Source organism: Pipistrellus hanaki, assembly GCF_964339955.1.
Source record: "Pipistrellus hanaki genome assembly, contig: scaffold_41, whole genome shotgun sequence".
NCBI lineage: Eukaryota > Metazoa > Chordata > Mammalia > Chiroptera > Vespertilionidae > Pipistrellus > Pipistrellus hanaki.
In genome coordinates, this window is record NW_028182292.1 from 756,927 (window position 1) to 770,795 (window position 13,869).

Consider the following 13,869-nt stretch of genomic DNA (forward strand, 5'->3'; position numbering starts at 1 on the left):
TGCAACCACGGCCTGGAACCAGGGCAAGGCCTCTGGCCCCAGGTGACCTGCTAGCACCCAGCTGGGCCTCACCAGGAACGGAGGTGAGGGGGCGGCCCTGGGAGTCCTCAGAAGGAGGTATTTGCTACCTGTCCACCTGGCTGTCAGCACAGTGAGCCGCCCACCATGTCTTGGAGCCACTACCTGCCCCACCAGCTGTCCGTACCTGTGAAGGGTGGAGGTAGGGTTCAGGGGAGGCCAGGTTGGTCTGCACAGAGACGCTTTTCTCGAGCAAGATCTGGGGGAAGGCCAGCCTCTCCAAGGCGCCCCTCTGCCAGTGCCGGCTGCTCTCCTGCTGGGCCAAGGCCTCGTCCTCGCTGAAGGCGCGCACCACAGGCCCGGGCATGGGCAGGGGCACGGCCCCGTCGCTCTCGTAGCCTGAGCCATCCTGCTGGGAGTCCCAGCTCCCCCTCTGCTTCATGTGGAAGTGGGCCTGCTGAGCCTCCCAGGCCAGCCTCGCCTGCGCCAGGAAGGGCTCGGCTCCCCCCCGTGCCCCGTCTGCCTCGCCCGTCTTGGCCTCCATGTGCTTCGGGGCCAGGCTGGGCCCACACTTGGGACGCTCCTCAGCCAGGGACTGTGGGAGCAGGTCCAGGTCCCCTGGGCTATCGGTGGACGAGGCACTGGGGGCATGGCACAGAGAGGGGTTCCTGCTCTTTCTCTTGCGTGTGCCTGGGGAGTAGCCTGTGGAGGACATGGTGTCCTGCTGGCTAGACCAGGACATGGCATCGTCCTGGGCCTGGGGGAGCGGCGAGGGCGGAGGGGCATGCCGCACCTCAGGCCCCTCCATGCTGCTGTAGTCCCCGGATGTGACCCCCAGGCGCTGGTCCCGCAGCAGGCAGGGGCTGGGCTGTAGCGAGAGGGACCCCCCACCAGGGTTGGGCATGTACTTGTGCCGTGGGCCTGCCCGCAGCCTGGGGCTAGAGCCGGCCTGCTCCACGTACACCAGCTGTCGCACATACTCCTTGCCCGCAGGGCTGTACTCCAGGCTCAGGAAGCGCTCTGGGCACTTCTGTCGGGTGAGCACCAGCTGCTGGAAGGGGGAGGCAGAGGCATGCTTGGGCGACTGCGGGAAGGGCACGGGCTTCTGGCCCGGAGAGCGCTGGGGGGAGCCACCCTGGCAGGCACCGCCGGCCTCATATTGCACGTCCATGGGGGGTTCATCGTAGATGGGGGCCTGAAACTCGATGGGGGGCTCTTCATAAAGGGGGGGCTCGTAGGCATAGCGCGGGGAAGAGGGCTGTGAGTCGCAGGCCGGCTTGCGGGGCTGGGTCAGCAGGGGGGAGCAGCTCCCCAGCTCGGACCTCTTCAGGAAGGGCGATGGCCTCCGCTCCGGGAAGAAGACTGAGCTGTCTGTGTCCGGGGCAAAGGTCTGCAGGCTGGGTGAGTGCTGCCCACCCGAGGGTCTGCGGGAGCGGCCCCCAGGCTGGCTGTCCAGGGGGTACCCGTTGCCCTGTGGGGAGAGGAAGCTGGGCTCCCGGTCAGCAACTTTGATGAGCATGCGCTCCTTGGTGCCCGAGTTCCACCGGAGGGAGGAGGTCCTGGGGGAGGGACAGGCACAGGTTACCTGGAGGCGACACTGGGGCGCACGGGATGCTGCCAGCCTGGAACATCACCCCCCTTCCTGGTCATTTCTCTTCCTCCTCCTCCTCCCCGCTCCCCGTGGGGGCCTGGTCCTTAAGGGAGGAGCTCTCTGTAAACTACCTGTACACCCTCTTGTCCTGGGAGCTCCTACACACACCTCCGAACCCAGCCCTGCAGGCTTCCCCTCCAGGGGGCTCTCCGGCAAGGAGCTCCCCCAGGCCCCAATAGGACTGCCTTGTGACACTCCTTGTAAGGACCCCGGCCCAGGCCACACGGCACTGTCTCAACAGTGGGGCAGCCCTCCCAGAGGCCTGTGGAGTCAGCTGCTCAGCGTGTTCTCACAATCCTGCGTGTTTCTGTGGTGTCAGCTGTTAAGCACTGCTTTAGTTCCTGATTTTACTTATTTGAGTTTCCTCTTTGTTTCTTTTTTCCCCCTCTTTGTTTCTTGATGAGCATGGCTAATGGTTCATCAACCTTGTTTATCTTTTCAAAGAACTACTCTTGGTTTCATTGGTTTTTTTTGTATTGGTTTTTAGACTCTGTCATTTATTTCTGCGCTAATCTTGATTATTTCCTACCTTCTACTTACCCTGGACTTTTCTTGTTCTTCTCTTTCTAATTCTTTAAGTTGCAGGATTGAATAGTTTAGTGTTATTTTCTTCTTGCTTTTTGAGGTAAGCCTCTCAGGACTGCGTTTGCTGTGTCCCAGAGGTTTTGGGTTGTTGCGTGTTCGTTTTTATAGGTTTCCATTCGTTTTTTATTTCTTTCCTGATCTTATTGGTGACCCATTCATTGTTTAATAACAGGCTAGTTAGCCTCCATGTGTTTGAAGGTTTGGGGGTATTTTTACTGTAGATGATTTCAAATTTCATTCCACTGTGATGAGAAGATGCTTGATATGATTTTCATCTTCTTCAACTTGCAGAGACTTGTTTTATGTTGTAACGTGTGGTCTACAGCCATGTGTCCCGGGAGGCCACATATATCACACGCACATCCCCTTTGGGTGCAGAGACCCAGGCCTCAGCTACTGTCTGTCAGCTCCCTTAATGATAACTTTTAGTTCTGGAGTTGTCAGCCTCTTTCTTCATTCTCTCGGCCCCGTATTCCTTTTAAGGTTGGCTGCCCTGCACCTTGGGAAGTTTTCCCAGCACTGCCACAGCACAGAGGCCACTCAGCCAGCCTCCCGCACCTGCGTTGCTGACGAGGACAGAGGCACAAGGAGGCTGGAAACACGCCCATGGTCACACAGCCACATGGCTGGACCCAGGATCGGCGCAGATCCCCTCCTGGGGTGTTGACGTACAAACCCCGGTACTTCTAAGCTCAACCATTGAAACTGCCGGAGCAAAGGCCCTTCAGGTCTTCAAATTCCTGCCCAGCACTGGGGTTACTCCTGGTCTGTGCTGGGGAACCCAGACCACCCACAGGCACACACCCACCTAGACCCCCACAGCCGTGGCAGGAGACTCCTGCTGCAGCCTGGACACAAGAGCTGGCCAAGGAATGGCCCCACCCAGCATAATGGCTGCTGCACCCCGGGGGCCCAAGCCTAATTTCCAGAACCTTCCAACACCCTGCAAGGTCAAACCCAGGGCCAAGAGAGGCCCAAGCCCCCTTCCCTACCATTAAAGCCAAGGTGCCCCCTTCACCTGGGAAGTGTTTGGTGTGCGGCTGGGAGCTCCCAGGAAGACTACATTCTGAGGAGCTTGTTGCTTGGCCAGAGGCCTTGTGATTCCCCAAGGTGGGCAGAGACAAGGTTCTTCTAGACCCAAAAGCTGCCACAGGAGCCTGGGGCCGCTCCGGAGGCCCCTACCCTGTGCCGGCAGCCCCGCTACGCACAGCCGCTAGGTGCTTCCTGCTGAGCTAGACACTTTTCCAGCTCACCTGAGAGCTGCCAAGAAAACCACCCTCTGGAGACAGGACCAATCCTGAGACGGCGGGCTCTACCTGTAGTGAAGAAGCTGGCCGTCTGCACTGTAATCCCGGTAAACCTCATAGTCCTTCTCAGGAAACACTCCTGGTGGGGAAGAGCTGAAACAGCGAAATGAAACAAAGGACATGAACATGTAGAAATAGGTGCATTTAAAACAGCACAGTTTCCCTTTAAGAATGTGTGTTTTTGGGTGTGTCACCCTTTATGTTTCTCGGGTGTGACCCCAGTGTCCTGGCTCCTGCCCACTAAGCTGTCCCCTCCATCAGGGCAAATGAGTATTTCTTCCGTCTGAACTGACCCGTGTGGCCTCCAGCCGCCCCCTCCTCCTCCCCATCCCCCATGCAGGAGCACCACACCAGCAGTGCAGGTGCCAAACACACAGAATCTGCCTGTGCCTCCACCCCTTCCCTTCCAGGAATGGCCATCATCCTCAGAGGAGCGAGATGGACCCCACTGTGCAAGTTAGGTCTCCAGGTTTCCACTGTCCCTGGTGAAACCCAGCCAGCCCCACACCTGCCCCGCAGCGCCCACCTGCCACTTTCCTCCTTTGCAGCCCCAAATGCCATCTGCCTGCTCCTCCCCAGCGGCTCCTGTGCCTTCTCCCCAGGGTCTGGCTCGGGGTCCAGGGAGGAGCTGGTGCTGCCCTCTCGGCTGAGGCTGCTGCCGCGCCCGGGGCTGTTGTCGGCAGAGGCGCGAGGGGACTCTGTATTCTGCTTCAGTGTCTGCAGCTTGGCCAGGGGGATGATGTCGCAGCCCTGCGGCCGGTGCCACACGGTGCGCTGCGTGGTGGCGCTGTAGTAGTAGAAGCGCGACGTGTTGGGGTCGAAGAGCTCCCACCACTGGTTCTCGCTGGTGCGCTTGATGCGGACGCCCGCGGGCGGGTCCCACACGCACTCACCGGTCACCAGGTTGGCGTACATGCGCTCGCGGGTGCGCGGCTCGATGATCTCCACCCACTCCAGCCTGCGGAAGAGCCGGCATGAGTGTGTGGCCCGGCAGCCCGGCCCCAGCCCCAGCCCAGCCCAGCACCATGGAGCGCCCACCCCCTGGGCGCCCTGCAGGGGGCACTTCCTCACAACGCAGCTTCAAATGCAAGACAGCCGCCCTATATCACAAGACCTTCTTGAAGCTTACCAGTGTCTCCTCTTCGCGGGGACAAACGATCAGGCCATCACAGAAACCATGTCAGGTTAGAAGAATGTTGGAAAGATGGCCTTCCTCCAGCTTCCCCGTTAGTGCCCAGAGCACCGGAGAGTCAAGGGCTGGCAGGTCCACAGCCCAGGGGCCAGGCTCTCCACCTTCACATTGCAGCCCTCCCGCTGAAGGGCCTGCCGTGTGCAAGCTGCTGCCTCTCGCCACTGGGCCCACTACGTTAGCACTGGGGGCTCAGCCTGCGGCACCATCGCCGGCTGCTGGCCACACACTGTGCCCATGCCCCTCCCTCCCATGCTGGAGGTAGGGCTCCGTCCTGAGCGTCTTGTAACAGAGACCTCGTGGAGCACTGGCAGCTGCCATGTGTCAGACCCCTTTCTTCCTTGTTTCTGAGAACTGTCAACAGAGTGCATTGAGCAAACCGATGGCACACAGGGAGCAGGCGCTCAGATGCTTCCAACACTCTCTACTTTGCTGTAGTCTCTGGGTGTCGACAATGTTACGGATTGCTAACTTTTGCAATTGGACAAAGTTAGAACACATTAACCTCTAAAAAAGTGTATTTTTCTACTGCAGTGTACAGTAGATGAGACTTTCCATGTTGATCTTCAAAGTTTTGGGGTGAGGTCCATGTCTGTCCTTGGGGCAGCACTACCTCCGTGTAAAGATGTGTTTTAATGTGGAACCAGACTTAATGGCAGAGAAGGACCGTCACAGTAACCAGACAGAGTTCTGTACGCTCTTTTATAAGAAGCCATGCAGATGCCTCTACGTATGTAGTTGTGCAGAAATTGTGGAGAGGATTACCTTTAGTAGAATTTGCTACAACTTTACACCCTCACCCCTTGATGGATAAGTTTTTAAAAAAATTTTTATAACAAATTTTTAAACATACACCAACATAGATTAATATAATGAATATCCATGTATGTGGTTTTAATTTTTCCTGATTATTAAATAAGTCAAGCATCTTTCTAATAATTCATGAGCCTTTTGTATTTGTCCTTTACTAAAAACACATGTAACTTTTGCACATTGAATTTTTTTTCTTACTGATTTGCACTTATTTATTTACTTATTTATTTTTATTTCAGAGAGGAAGGGAGAGAGAAAGAGAATCATTGATCAGCTGCCTCCTGTACTCCCCACATTGGGGATCGAGCCCAAAACCTGGGCATGTGCCCTTAATCGGAATAAAACCTGGGATTAGTCCTCAGACCGACGCTCTATCCACTGAGCCAAACCAGCTAGGGTAACAGAAGTTTTATTTAAAAAAATAAAATAAATCTTTTGAGCCCAAGCAGCGTTGCTGAGGATTGAGGATCGACCTAAGAACCAGGGTTTGATTTCTCGTCAGGGCACATGCCCGGGGTTACAGGCTTGATCCCCAGTGGGGGGCATGCAGGAGGCAGTCCATCAATGATTCTCTCTGATCACTGATGTTTCTATCTCCCTCCCCCTCTCATTTCCTCTCTAAAATCAATAAAAAATCTATTTTTTTAAAAAAAGCTTGAGGTTTGTCTTTTCACTCTATAATACCTTGACTTTTGATGAAAAACTTGTAACATATTTGAATTTATAAACCTTTTTCTTTTTTTTTGATTTAAAAAAGCAGGCAAGGATTTATTGAAAAACTGGCCAGGATGGCCACGGGAGCACCACACGCAGGTGGGTCCCTATAAACCTTTTTCTTCATAATTTCTCGTGTCTATTGTGTTTAAGAAATCTCTATTTCTAGGTAAAAAATATTCTAAGTTTACTTGCAAAGTTTTACATTTCATGAAATTCTTAATCTACCTGACTTTTGTTTGTGATTCGAAGCCTCCTTCTCCCACATGGACAGCCAGGGCTCCTCGGACGGGTGTGGCAGGGCACAGTGTCGGAGGTTCACTGGCTTAGCCGCTCCTGAAGCACCAGTGTCTGAGGAGCACTGGCTGTGTACTGGGTGCAGGATTTCCCAGACCCCACTTCCTGCTTCTTCAGCCACGTCCTGGCTATTTTTGTTCCCTGTGTTCCCTGTGAATTGTGGAATCACCTGTCAACTCTCACGGGATCTATTCCAGGAGAAAACAGAAGTCTTTGTGACGACCTAGTCTCACGCCCAACCACAACATATCCACTCATTTAGGTCTTCCCTAAAGGGTCAGGTTACTCTGTGACACCTCCCCGGCGATGCGCCCCAACCCTGGCCATGCCATCTATGGCCCGCCCTGGACGACTGTGTGAGGGTGGAAGAGGACACAACGGTCACAAAGGGTGAGTCTGGTCAGAGGACACATTCCTGTTCTTGCAACTTTTCTGTAAGTGTGCAATTATTTCCAGACAAAGTTAAAAATTAGAAAAATAAAAATGGAAGAAAAAGGAAAAAGGATGAGCTATAGCTACCTGCCTTGGGGCGGATCGATGCCCAGGGAGGGCACCGGGACTGGGCCCAGCATCAGGCCCGCAGAGTGTCGGCCCAGGCAGCAGTGTCCACTTGCGTGAGAAAAACGTCTCCCCCTGTCTTGCATCCGGGGCACAAAGTGGGGCGGTGCCTTGGGCCAGGCTCCCATGGAAGAGGGCAAAGCCAGAAGCGAGTGCAGATTGGCCTCGACGCCCCCACTGAGCCAGTCCTCTGATGGCCCAGCCCTGCGGTGGCTTCCTCACCTGGTGCTCGGCCCCGAGGCCCGAGGCTCGGGCAGGCCAGCATGATGGCTCTCACATTCGCAGTCCTGCAACTGGGACATCTCGGCCTCTCCCCGTGACCCCGGCGGACTGTCAGCGGATCATCGGGATGCCCCCTTCAGCACCACAAGGCAAGGTGCCACCCTGCAAGAGAGCACTGCTGTCTAAGCACATACACCCAGAAAACATGTTATTACACCTTGGGGTTTTGGAGCCATAACAGCCCAGCTGGTCCCTCACAGCCCAGAGCGCTGGCGAGGAGGAGCGTCCAGTCCTGAGCTAGTTTCTCAGGTTCCCCAGACCTACCCCCGAGCCCCAGCCGGGACCCAGCCCTGGCCAGCCCATGAGAAGGCATCCAGACCCCCTCACCAGCTGGCCCTGGGAAAGCTGCCCACCGCCTCTCAGATGTAGTGCCCTCCGGCATCAGGCATGGCGCTAAGGTGGCAACATGGGTGAAGCACACAAGGTAGCCCGACAGGGCGACGCTCCAGAATATCTGATGCCCCTGATTCATGACCAAGAGTGGACTTCTCCAAGTGTTATGTTGACTACACACAAACGGGGAAAAACAAAAAACAAAATAAGAACCTTGATCCAAAACTCGATTCCAGATAAACTGTAGAATGTTAAGACAGCCGGGACCGGTTTGGCTCAGTGGATAGAGCATCGGCCTGCGGACTGAAAGGTCCCGGGTTCGATTCCGGGCAAGGGCATGTACCTTGGTTGCGGGCACATCTCCAGTAGGGGGTGTGCAAGAGGCAGCTGATCGATGATTCTCTCTCATCAATGTTTCTAACTCTCTATCCCTCTTTCTTCCTCTCTGTGAAAAATCAATAAAAGACATTTAAAAAAATAAAAATAAATGTTAAGACAAACAGGCTTTTAGGGAAAATGTAGACAATAACCTGTGTGTTTTACGGTAGGTAGAGGTATCTTTATAGTTTTTCTGCCCCCACCTCCTGCTCTCCCTTTTGGGAACTCCGGTTACACAGACGTCAGCCTCCTGCCAGCTGTCCCACATTTCCATCATGCTCTTTCTTGCTTTTGATTATTTAAAAGTACTTTTCCTCTCCTTGTTTTAGCGTTGATCAGTCTTACTGTTTTGTCTGCAAGTCACTCATCTTTGCTTCTGCAATGCCTATTCCGCTGCCAATCCCATCCAGTGTGCTTGCATTCAGACATTTTAGTTAAAACTCTAGAAGTCTAATTTGGATTTACTTATTTTTTAGTTAACTGTCTTTACTTTACCATGTCTGTACTTAATGTGTCCAATGTTTCCCTCAGTTTTTGAACGTATGGAATGCAATTATATCTGCTTTCAGGACCTTGTCTCCTCAGCCTATCATATCAGTCAGTTTTGTGTCAGTTTTGGTTGACTTTTCACTACATTATGACATATTTTCCTGTTTTTTTTCCCATGCCTCGTCGTTTTTTAAAATATATTTTATTGATTTTTTACAGAGAGGAAGGGAGAGGGAGTTAGAAACATCGATGAGAGAGGAACATCGATCAGCTGCCTCCTGCACACTCCACACTGGGGATGTGCCCGCAACCAAGGTACATGCCCCTGCCCGGAATCGAACCTGGGACCCTTAAGACCACAGGCCGATGCTCTATTCACTGAGCCAAACCGGTGAGGGCGCCTAGCCGTTTGTTTTGGATGCCAGACACTGTGAATTTTACCCTGGAAGCTGTGTACTTTTGTGTCCCTTTGGTCTACCCGCCCTAGTCTCTGTTGCTTTTCCAACGCAGCATATTCTTCCGAGCAGCCCGTCCTCCGAGGACCAATTCGTTTCTGGCCGCATCCCCCCAGTTACCTGCTGCTGCTAACTGGGCTCTCAGGTTTGTAATGTTTTTGTTTTTTCTTTCTTAGCTCTCTCACATTCTCTCCTTTGGTTAATTTTGTCTTTTCTTAGAGCTCTTCTCTCTTTATGCATTTTGAATGTTTTTAGTGCAGAGACAGTTCTATAAAAAATGTCCTTCTGTCTCCTGGGCTAATCTTCTTCTAAATGTCTTCTCGCCGGCCGTTCCATTGCCTCTTTCCTTCCCTTTCTCTTGTGTCTACCTCAGGGTCCCTTGCTGCCCCTGATTACTGCTCATCCCTAAGGTCACAGGACAGGCAGTCAGGACCCCCCAACAAGAGTCAGGACAGCCAAAACCGGTGTGACTCAGTGGATAGAGCGTCAGCCTGCGGACTGAACGGTCCCAGGTTCGATTCCGGTCAAGGGCATGTACCTTGGTTGCGAACACATCCCCAGTAGGGAGTGTGCAAGAGGCAGCTGATGGATAATTCTCTCTCATCGATGTTTCCAACTCTATCCCTCTCCTTTCCTCTCTGTAAAAAATCAATAAAATATATTAAAAAAAAAAAAAAAAGAGTCAGGACAGACTGAAATCAGTGTGTTGTTCCAGAATGCTCTATTGCCAAGTTTTCTTACAGGCTCTGCTCTGAAAATGAGATTCTGGTATATTAAGGCATTTTTTGGTTGCAAGAGTCAGAAACCCAGCTCAAATGGAAGACACCATGCCCTGCACCTCCCCTGTGTGAGCCCCAACAGCAGGACTCTCAGGAAGGCCTGCAGCTGCCTCCTGCTCTGCCAGGCTGGCTGCCCTGGCAGGCCGGCTCTCCGTCTGCCACACAGCAGCACCCATTTCCCTCAGGTGCCAGCAAGCAAGGTGCGAGGGTTTCTAAGGAGCCATCAGGTGCTGCCAGGTGGGTGGCGGGGGAGGGCGACTCCCCAGCAATAGCTCCTTCAGGGTGACCTTTGCCCTGCCCCTGCACTCCAGCCGGGACCCAACCCTTGCTAGTCTGCTAGTAAGTGCATGGGAGCCACAGCCCAGGCCACAGAGGCCCTCGTCTTGGCCATCGATCGGCAGCTCCACAGCTAGTTGGGGTTTCCCATCTTCTCCCCATTTCCCGAGTGGGGCCCTATAGAAACGCAGGCAGAGCACCCACCTTCCTCTGGCAGGGCCCCGCCCCCAGGCACCATGCCCCGTTCTCCACGCCCAGCAGGCCACAAGCCCCTTCTGTCAAGTCCACGTCCCACTGGTGCCCCTAAAAGTCCTCTTTGTTCAACGCATACTCAGCCCCCTCAAGGCTCAGGCTTTCACTCCTCCCAGTTGGCTGACATCCTCCTCTGACTTAAATCTTGTTCCCTATTTTTCCATCTTGTTGTTCATTTCGGTGAATAAACAACTGTTGACTCAGCCATGGCTTCCAGAAGGCCTGAGTGCCACTCTCACTGCTGTTTTCCCAAGTTCCCCGTGTGAACAATGGGTGCTCTCAGTCCCATATCTGCAGGCTGGGCTCTGAGCAGCAGGCACAATGCCCCATTCTGCCAGGCAGGGCGGCTGGCATCTCCGGTCCCCTGCTCCGCAGGATGACCGCCCTGACCGCTACAGCTGTGGCCCAGCACACCATCAAGTCATGGAATCAGCTCGCAGGTTAACATCAGCTTCCAACCCTTCCGGGCCACCCCACAGAGGAAGGATGCGTGTGTGGAACCACATCATTGGGCGGAAAGTGAATCTGACGGTGGCGTTGTCTCTGAAGCACTCGGAGTGCTGCCACCACAGGGACGGAGTTTGGCTGCTGCCTGGTGCTCACAGTGACAGGACAGGCAGTCAGGACCCCCCCAACCCCTGGGCCGTGGCCAAGCCCCCACTATCCCCGCCTTTCTGGACTTCCCTTGACAACTAAACGGCACCAGGGTCCCGGTGGGACCAAGAACAAAATATGCTAGTGGTCGGAACAGAGAAGCTGGCCACCAGCAAGGACAGCCACGCCTCCAGCTGCACGGCTCTGCCCACTGGGCTCGGAGACCCAACAGCCGCGGTGGCAGGCTCTGTGAAAGAGGCGGCAGCCTTTGCAGCCTGCAGGGCTGTCTGTGCCCACACGACCCCCTTCCAGTGCCTTGAGGGTCAGAGGTCTCCATGCTGCTAAGCCCGCCCCCTCCCCCCCTCCCCCCACATGGCAAGCCAGGGCTTCAGCAGGGGCGCTGGGGCCGCGTGGTGACCTCAGACCCAGGACAGAGCACCTGGTCCCAGAGAAGGAGAGCCGGCCGCACCTTGTGGCAGATGATGCTGTTCTTATACTGAAGCCCACTGTGATGGTGTAACATCTGACAGTAGGATGAGGACGCTGCTTAGGACGCATTCCCAGCGCCTCAACTTCTGCTCAGGGAATCAACAAACACTAATGGAATCACTGCTGATCTCTTAACAGAAGTCTCCTTTTGAATGAAACAACTGTTAAGAGAGGAAGTGGGACACAGGCCACAGGGCACCCAGCAGGCTGGCCCTGCCCCAGGCCACAGCTGCTAAAAGGAGAAAATGGGGCTGGGGGAGTGTCTCAAGGAAAAGAAGAAAAGTCTTCAACAGCGAAACTGATGACACAGAGAAGGCAGTGCTAGGCAGCCTGGCCCACCTTCCGCCCAGGACTCCGGCCCCTGGACCTGATGTGAGCAGAACTTGTGCTTTGTGGCAGTGGGAGCGGAACCTTTGCTGTGCCCATCTCTTCCCCATCCCGGCCACATTCAGTGTGCTTGCTTCCTGTAGTCTTATGTATGCTTTTGTCCTGCACTGTACTTGGTTTCGTTTTGTTTTTTTTTAATATATTTTATTGATTTTTTACAGAGAGGAAGGGAGAAAGCTAGAGAGCTAGAAACGTCGATGAGAGAGAAACATCAACCAGCTGCCTTCTGCACACTCCCTACCAGGGATGTGCCCGCAACCAACATACATGCCCTTGACCGGAATCGAACCTGAGACCCTTCAGTCCGCAGACCGATGCTTTACTGCTGAGCCAAACCAGTTTCGGCCTGCACTTACTTTTAAAATTGTATTTTCAATAAAAGTTTTTGTTTTTTAAAATATTTATTTTATTACTTTTTGTGTGTGTTTATCTTCAAGGGAGGATATTTTTCCATTGAATTTTTAGAGAGAGGGAAAGAGAGAGAAACATCAATGTGAGAGAAACACATCGATTGGTTGCCTCCTGCACGCAACCTGACCAGGGCACAGTCGGGAAGGAACCTGCAACCAAAGTACATACCCTTGACCAGAATTGAACCCGGGACCCTTTGGTCCACAGGCCGACACTATATCTACTGAGCCACACCAGCTAGGGCAATAAAATAGTTTTTAATTTCTATCAGTGGTCATTGCAACTTTTCTCAAAAAGTCCTGAAGCCGCCCTAGCCAGTTTGGCTCAGTGGATAGAGCACTGACCTGCGGACTTTAGGGTCCAGGGTTCGATTCCGGTCAGGGGCACATGCCTGTGTTGTGGGCTCCATCCCCAGTGGGGACTTGCAGGAGGCAGCAGATCAATGATTCTCTCTCATCTCTGATGTTTTTATCTTTCTCTCCCTTTTCTTTCCTCTCTGAAATCAATAAAAATGTTAAAAAAATAAAATAAAAAATCCTGAAGCCCAGACTTCTCCAGTTCTCAGCTGTTTTCAGCCACTTCTCAGCTGTCTGTGCAGGTGGGGGCGGCCTGCCATGCTCCTGGATCCCACTGTGGAGACAATGCCTGCCCTTCCCTCCCCTATCTTCTGCTCAGTACTTTGTAAGAGTCTCTAAACCAGAACTCACATCACAGCTCCTGTGGCGGGTTTGCTGCCCATGTCCTGGGAAAGGAAGCTGAGGGGGCCCTGCACTCTGTCCTGGACATCACCCCCCAATGCTCCAGCAGACCCCTCCCTTGAAGGAGGCTCCTCACCTTGACAGTCACCCCAGCCCAAGCCTCTCGATGGATAGCACAGCGGAGCGCCCTGAGGGCTCTGAGCCCCAGCACACAGCACTCTCCTTCCCTGCCCTCAGCCACGGCTGCCCCTCGGGGACCGTCGCGGGTTACATGCCCGCAAGGGGAGGTGGCCGCCCCAGAACCGGGTGTCAGAGTGAAGAAGTGGGGCTCGGCGCCCATTGAGGACCTCGCAGCCCGACAGTCGTACCATGGGCAGCGAACACGTGAAATTCACTCGGCGTGACAACACCCCCTGCTCCCAAGAGCTGCAGACATAGCACCTCTGTGGACTCCTCCCACCTGGGGCTCCTGGGGCTCCTGGGGCTCCTGGGGCCCCCTGCCCCAGCCTCAGTCTTCCTCCCGCAGGTGAGCTGGGAGAGGTCCAGGGCCACAGCCTGGCCAGACCTGCCTGTGCCAACATTGAGCCTCAGTGGACAGCAGGCTGGCCGGCTGACAGGCGAGGAACACGCCCAGAGCAGAGCAAGGTGCTGGCACCTACACACCATGTTTGAGGGACCCCGTCACCATCGGGTCTCTTGTCCATCCCCCCATTCCCACGGTGGGAAAGTTCCAGTCGTGAGTGGGTGAGAAGATCCGTGATGCCAACTTCCCACGCGGGCGCTGGAACAGAAGATGCTCTGTGCCGCTGGCAGGCCTGTGCGGAGGGAGGCCCAGCCCAGGAAGCGGCAATCTGCTCCTGGAACAGGGCGACGCCCCTCCCGCAGATGGGGTGCTGTGCCCGCTCCTCAGTCCC

The 13,869-nt window shown here is 54.4% G+C and overlaps 1 protein-coding gene across 3 annotated transcripts in view; it reads right to left on the bottom strand.

Moving 5' to 3' along the window:
- The window catches only part of ARHGAP39 (Rho GTPase activating protein 39), a 32,284-nt gene that overhangs the window by 11,586 nt on the left and 6,829 nt on the right, over positions 1 to 13,869 (bottom strand). For all 3 annotated transcript variants that reach the window (XM_084907137.1, XM_084907136.1, XM_084907138.1), the window contains exons 2-5: positions 7,355 to 7,516; positions 4,088 to 4,519; positions 3,571 to 3,654; positions 206 to 1,577 (exon numbers count right to left, since the gene is read on the bottom strand). In XM_084907137.1, the coding sequence (XP_084763263.1) occupies positions 206 to 1,577; positions 3,571 to 3,654; positions 4,088 to 4,519; positions 7,355 to 7,434 (1,968 nt within the window). In that variant the 5' untranslated portion in view covers positions 7,435 to 7,516. The remainder of the gene's footprint in view (positions 1 to 205; positions 1,578 to 3,570; positions 3,655 to 4,087; positions 4,520 to 7,354; positions 7,517 to 13,869) is intronic.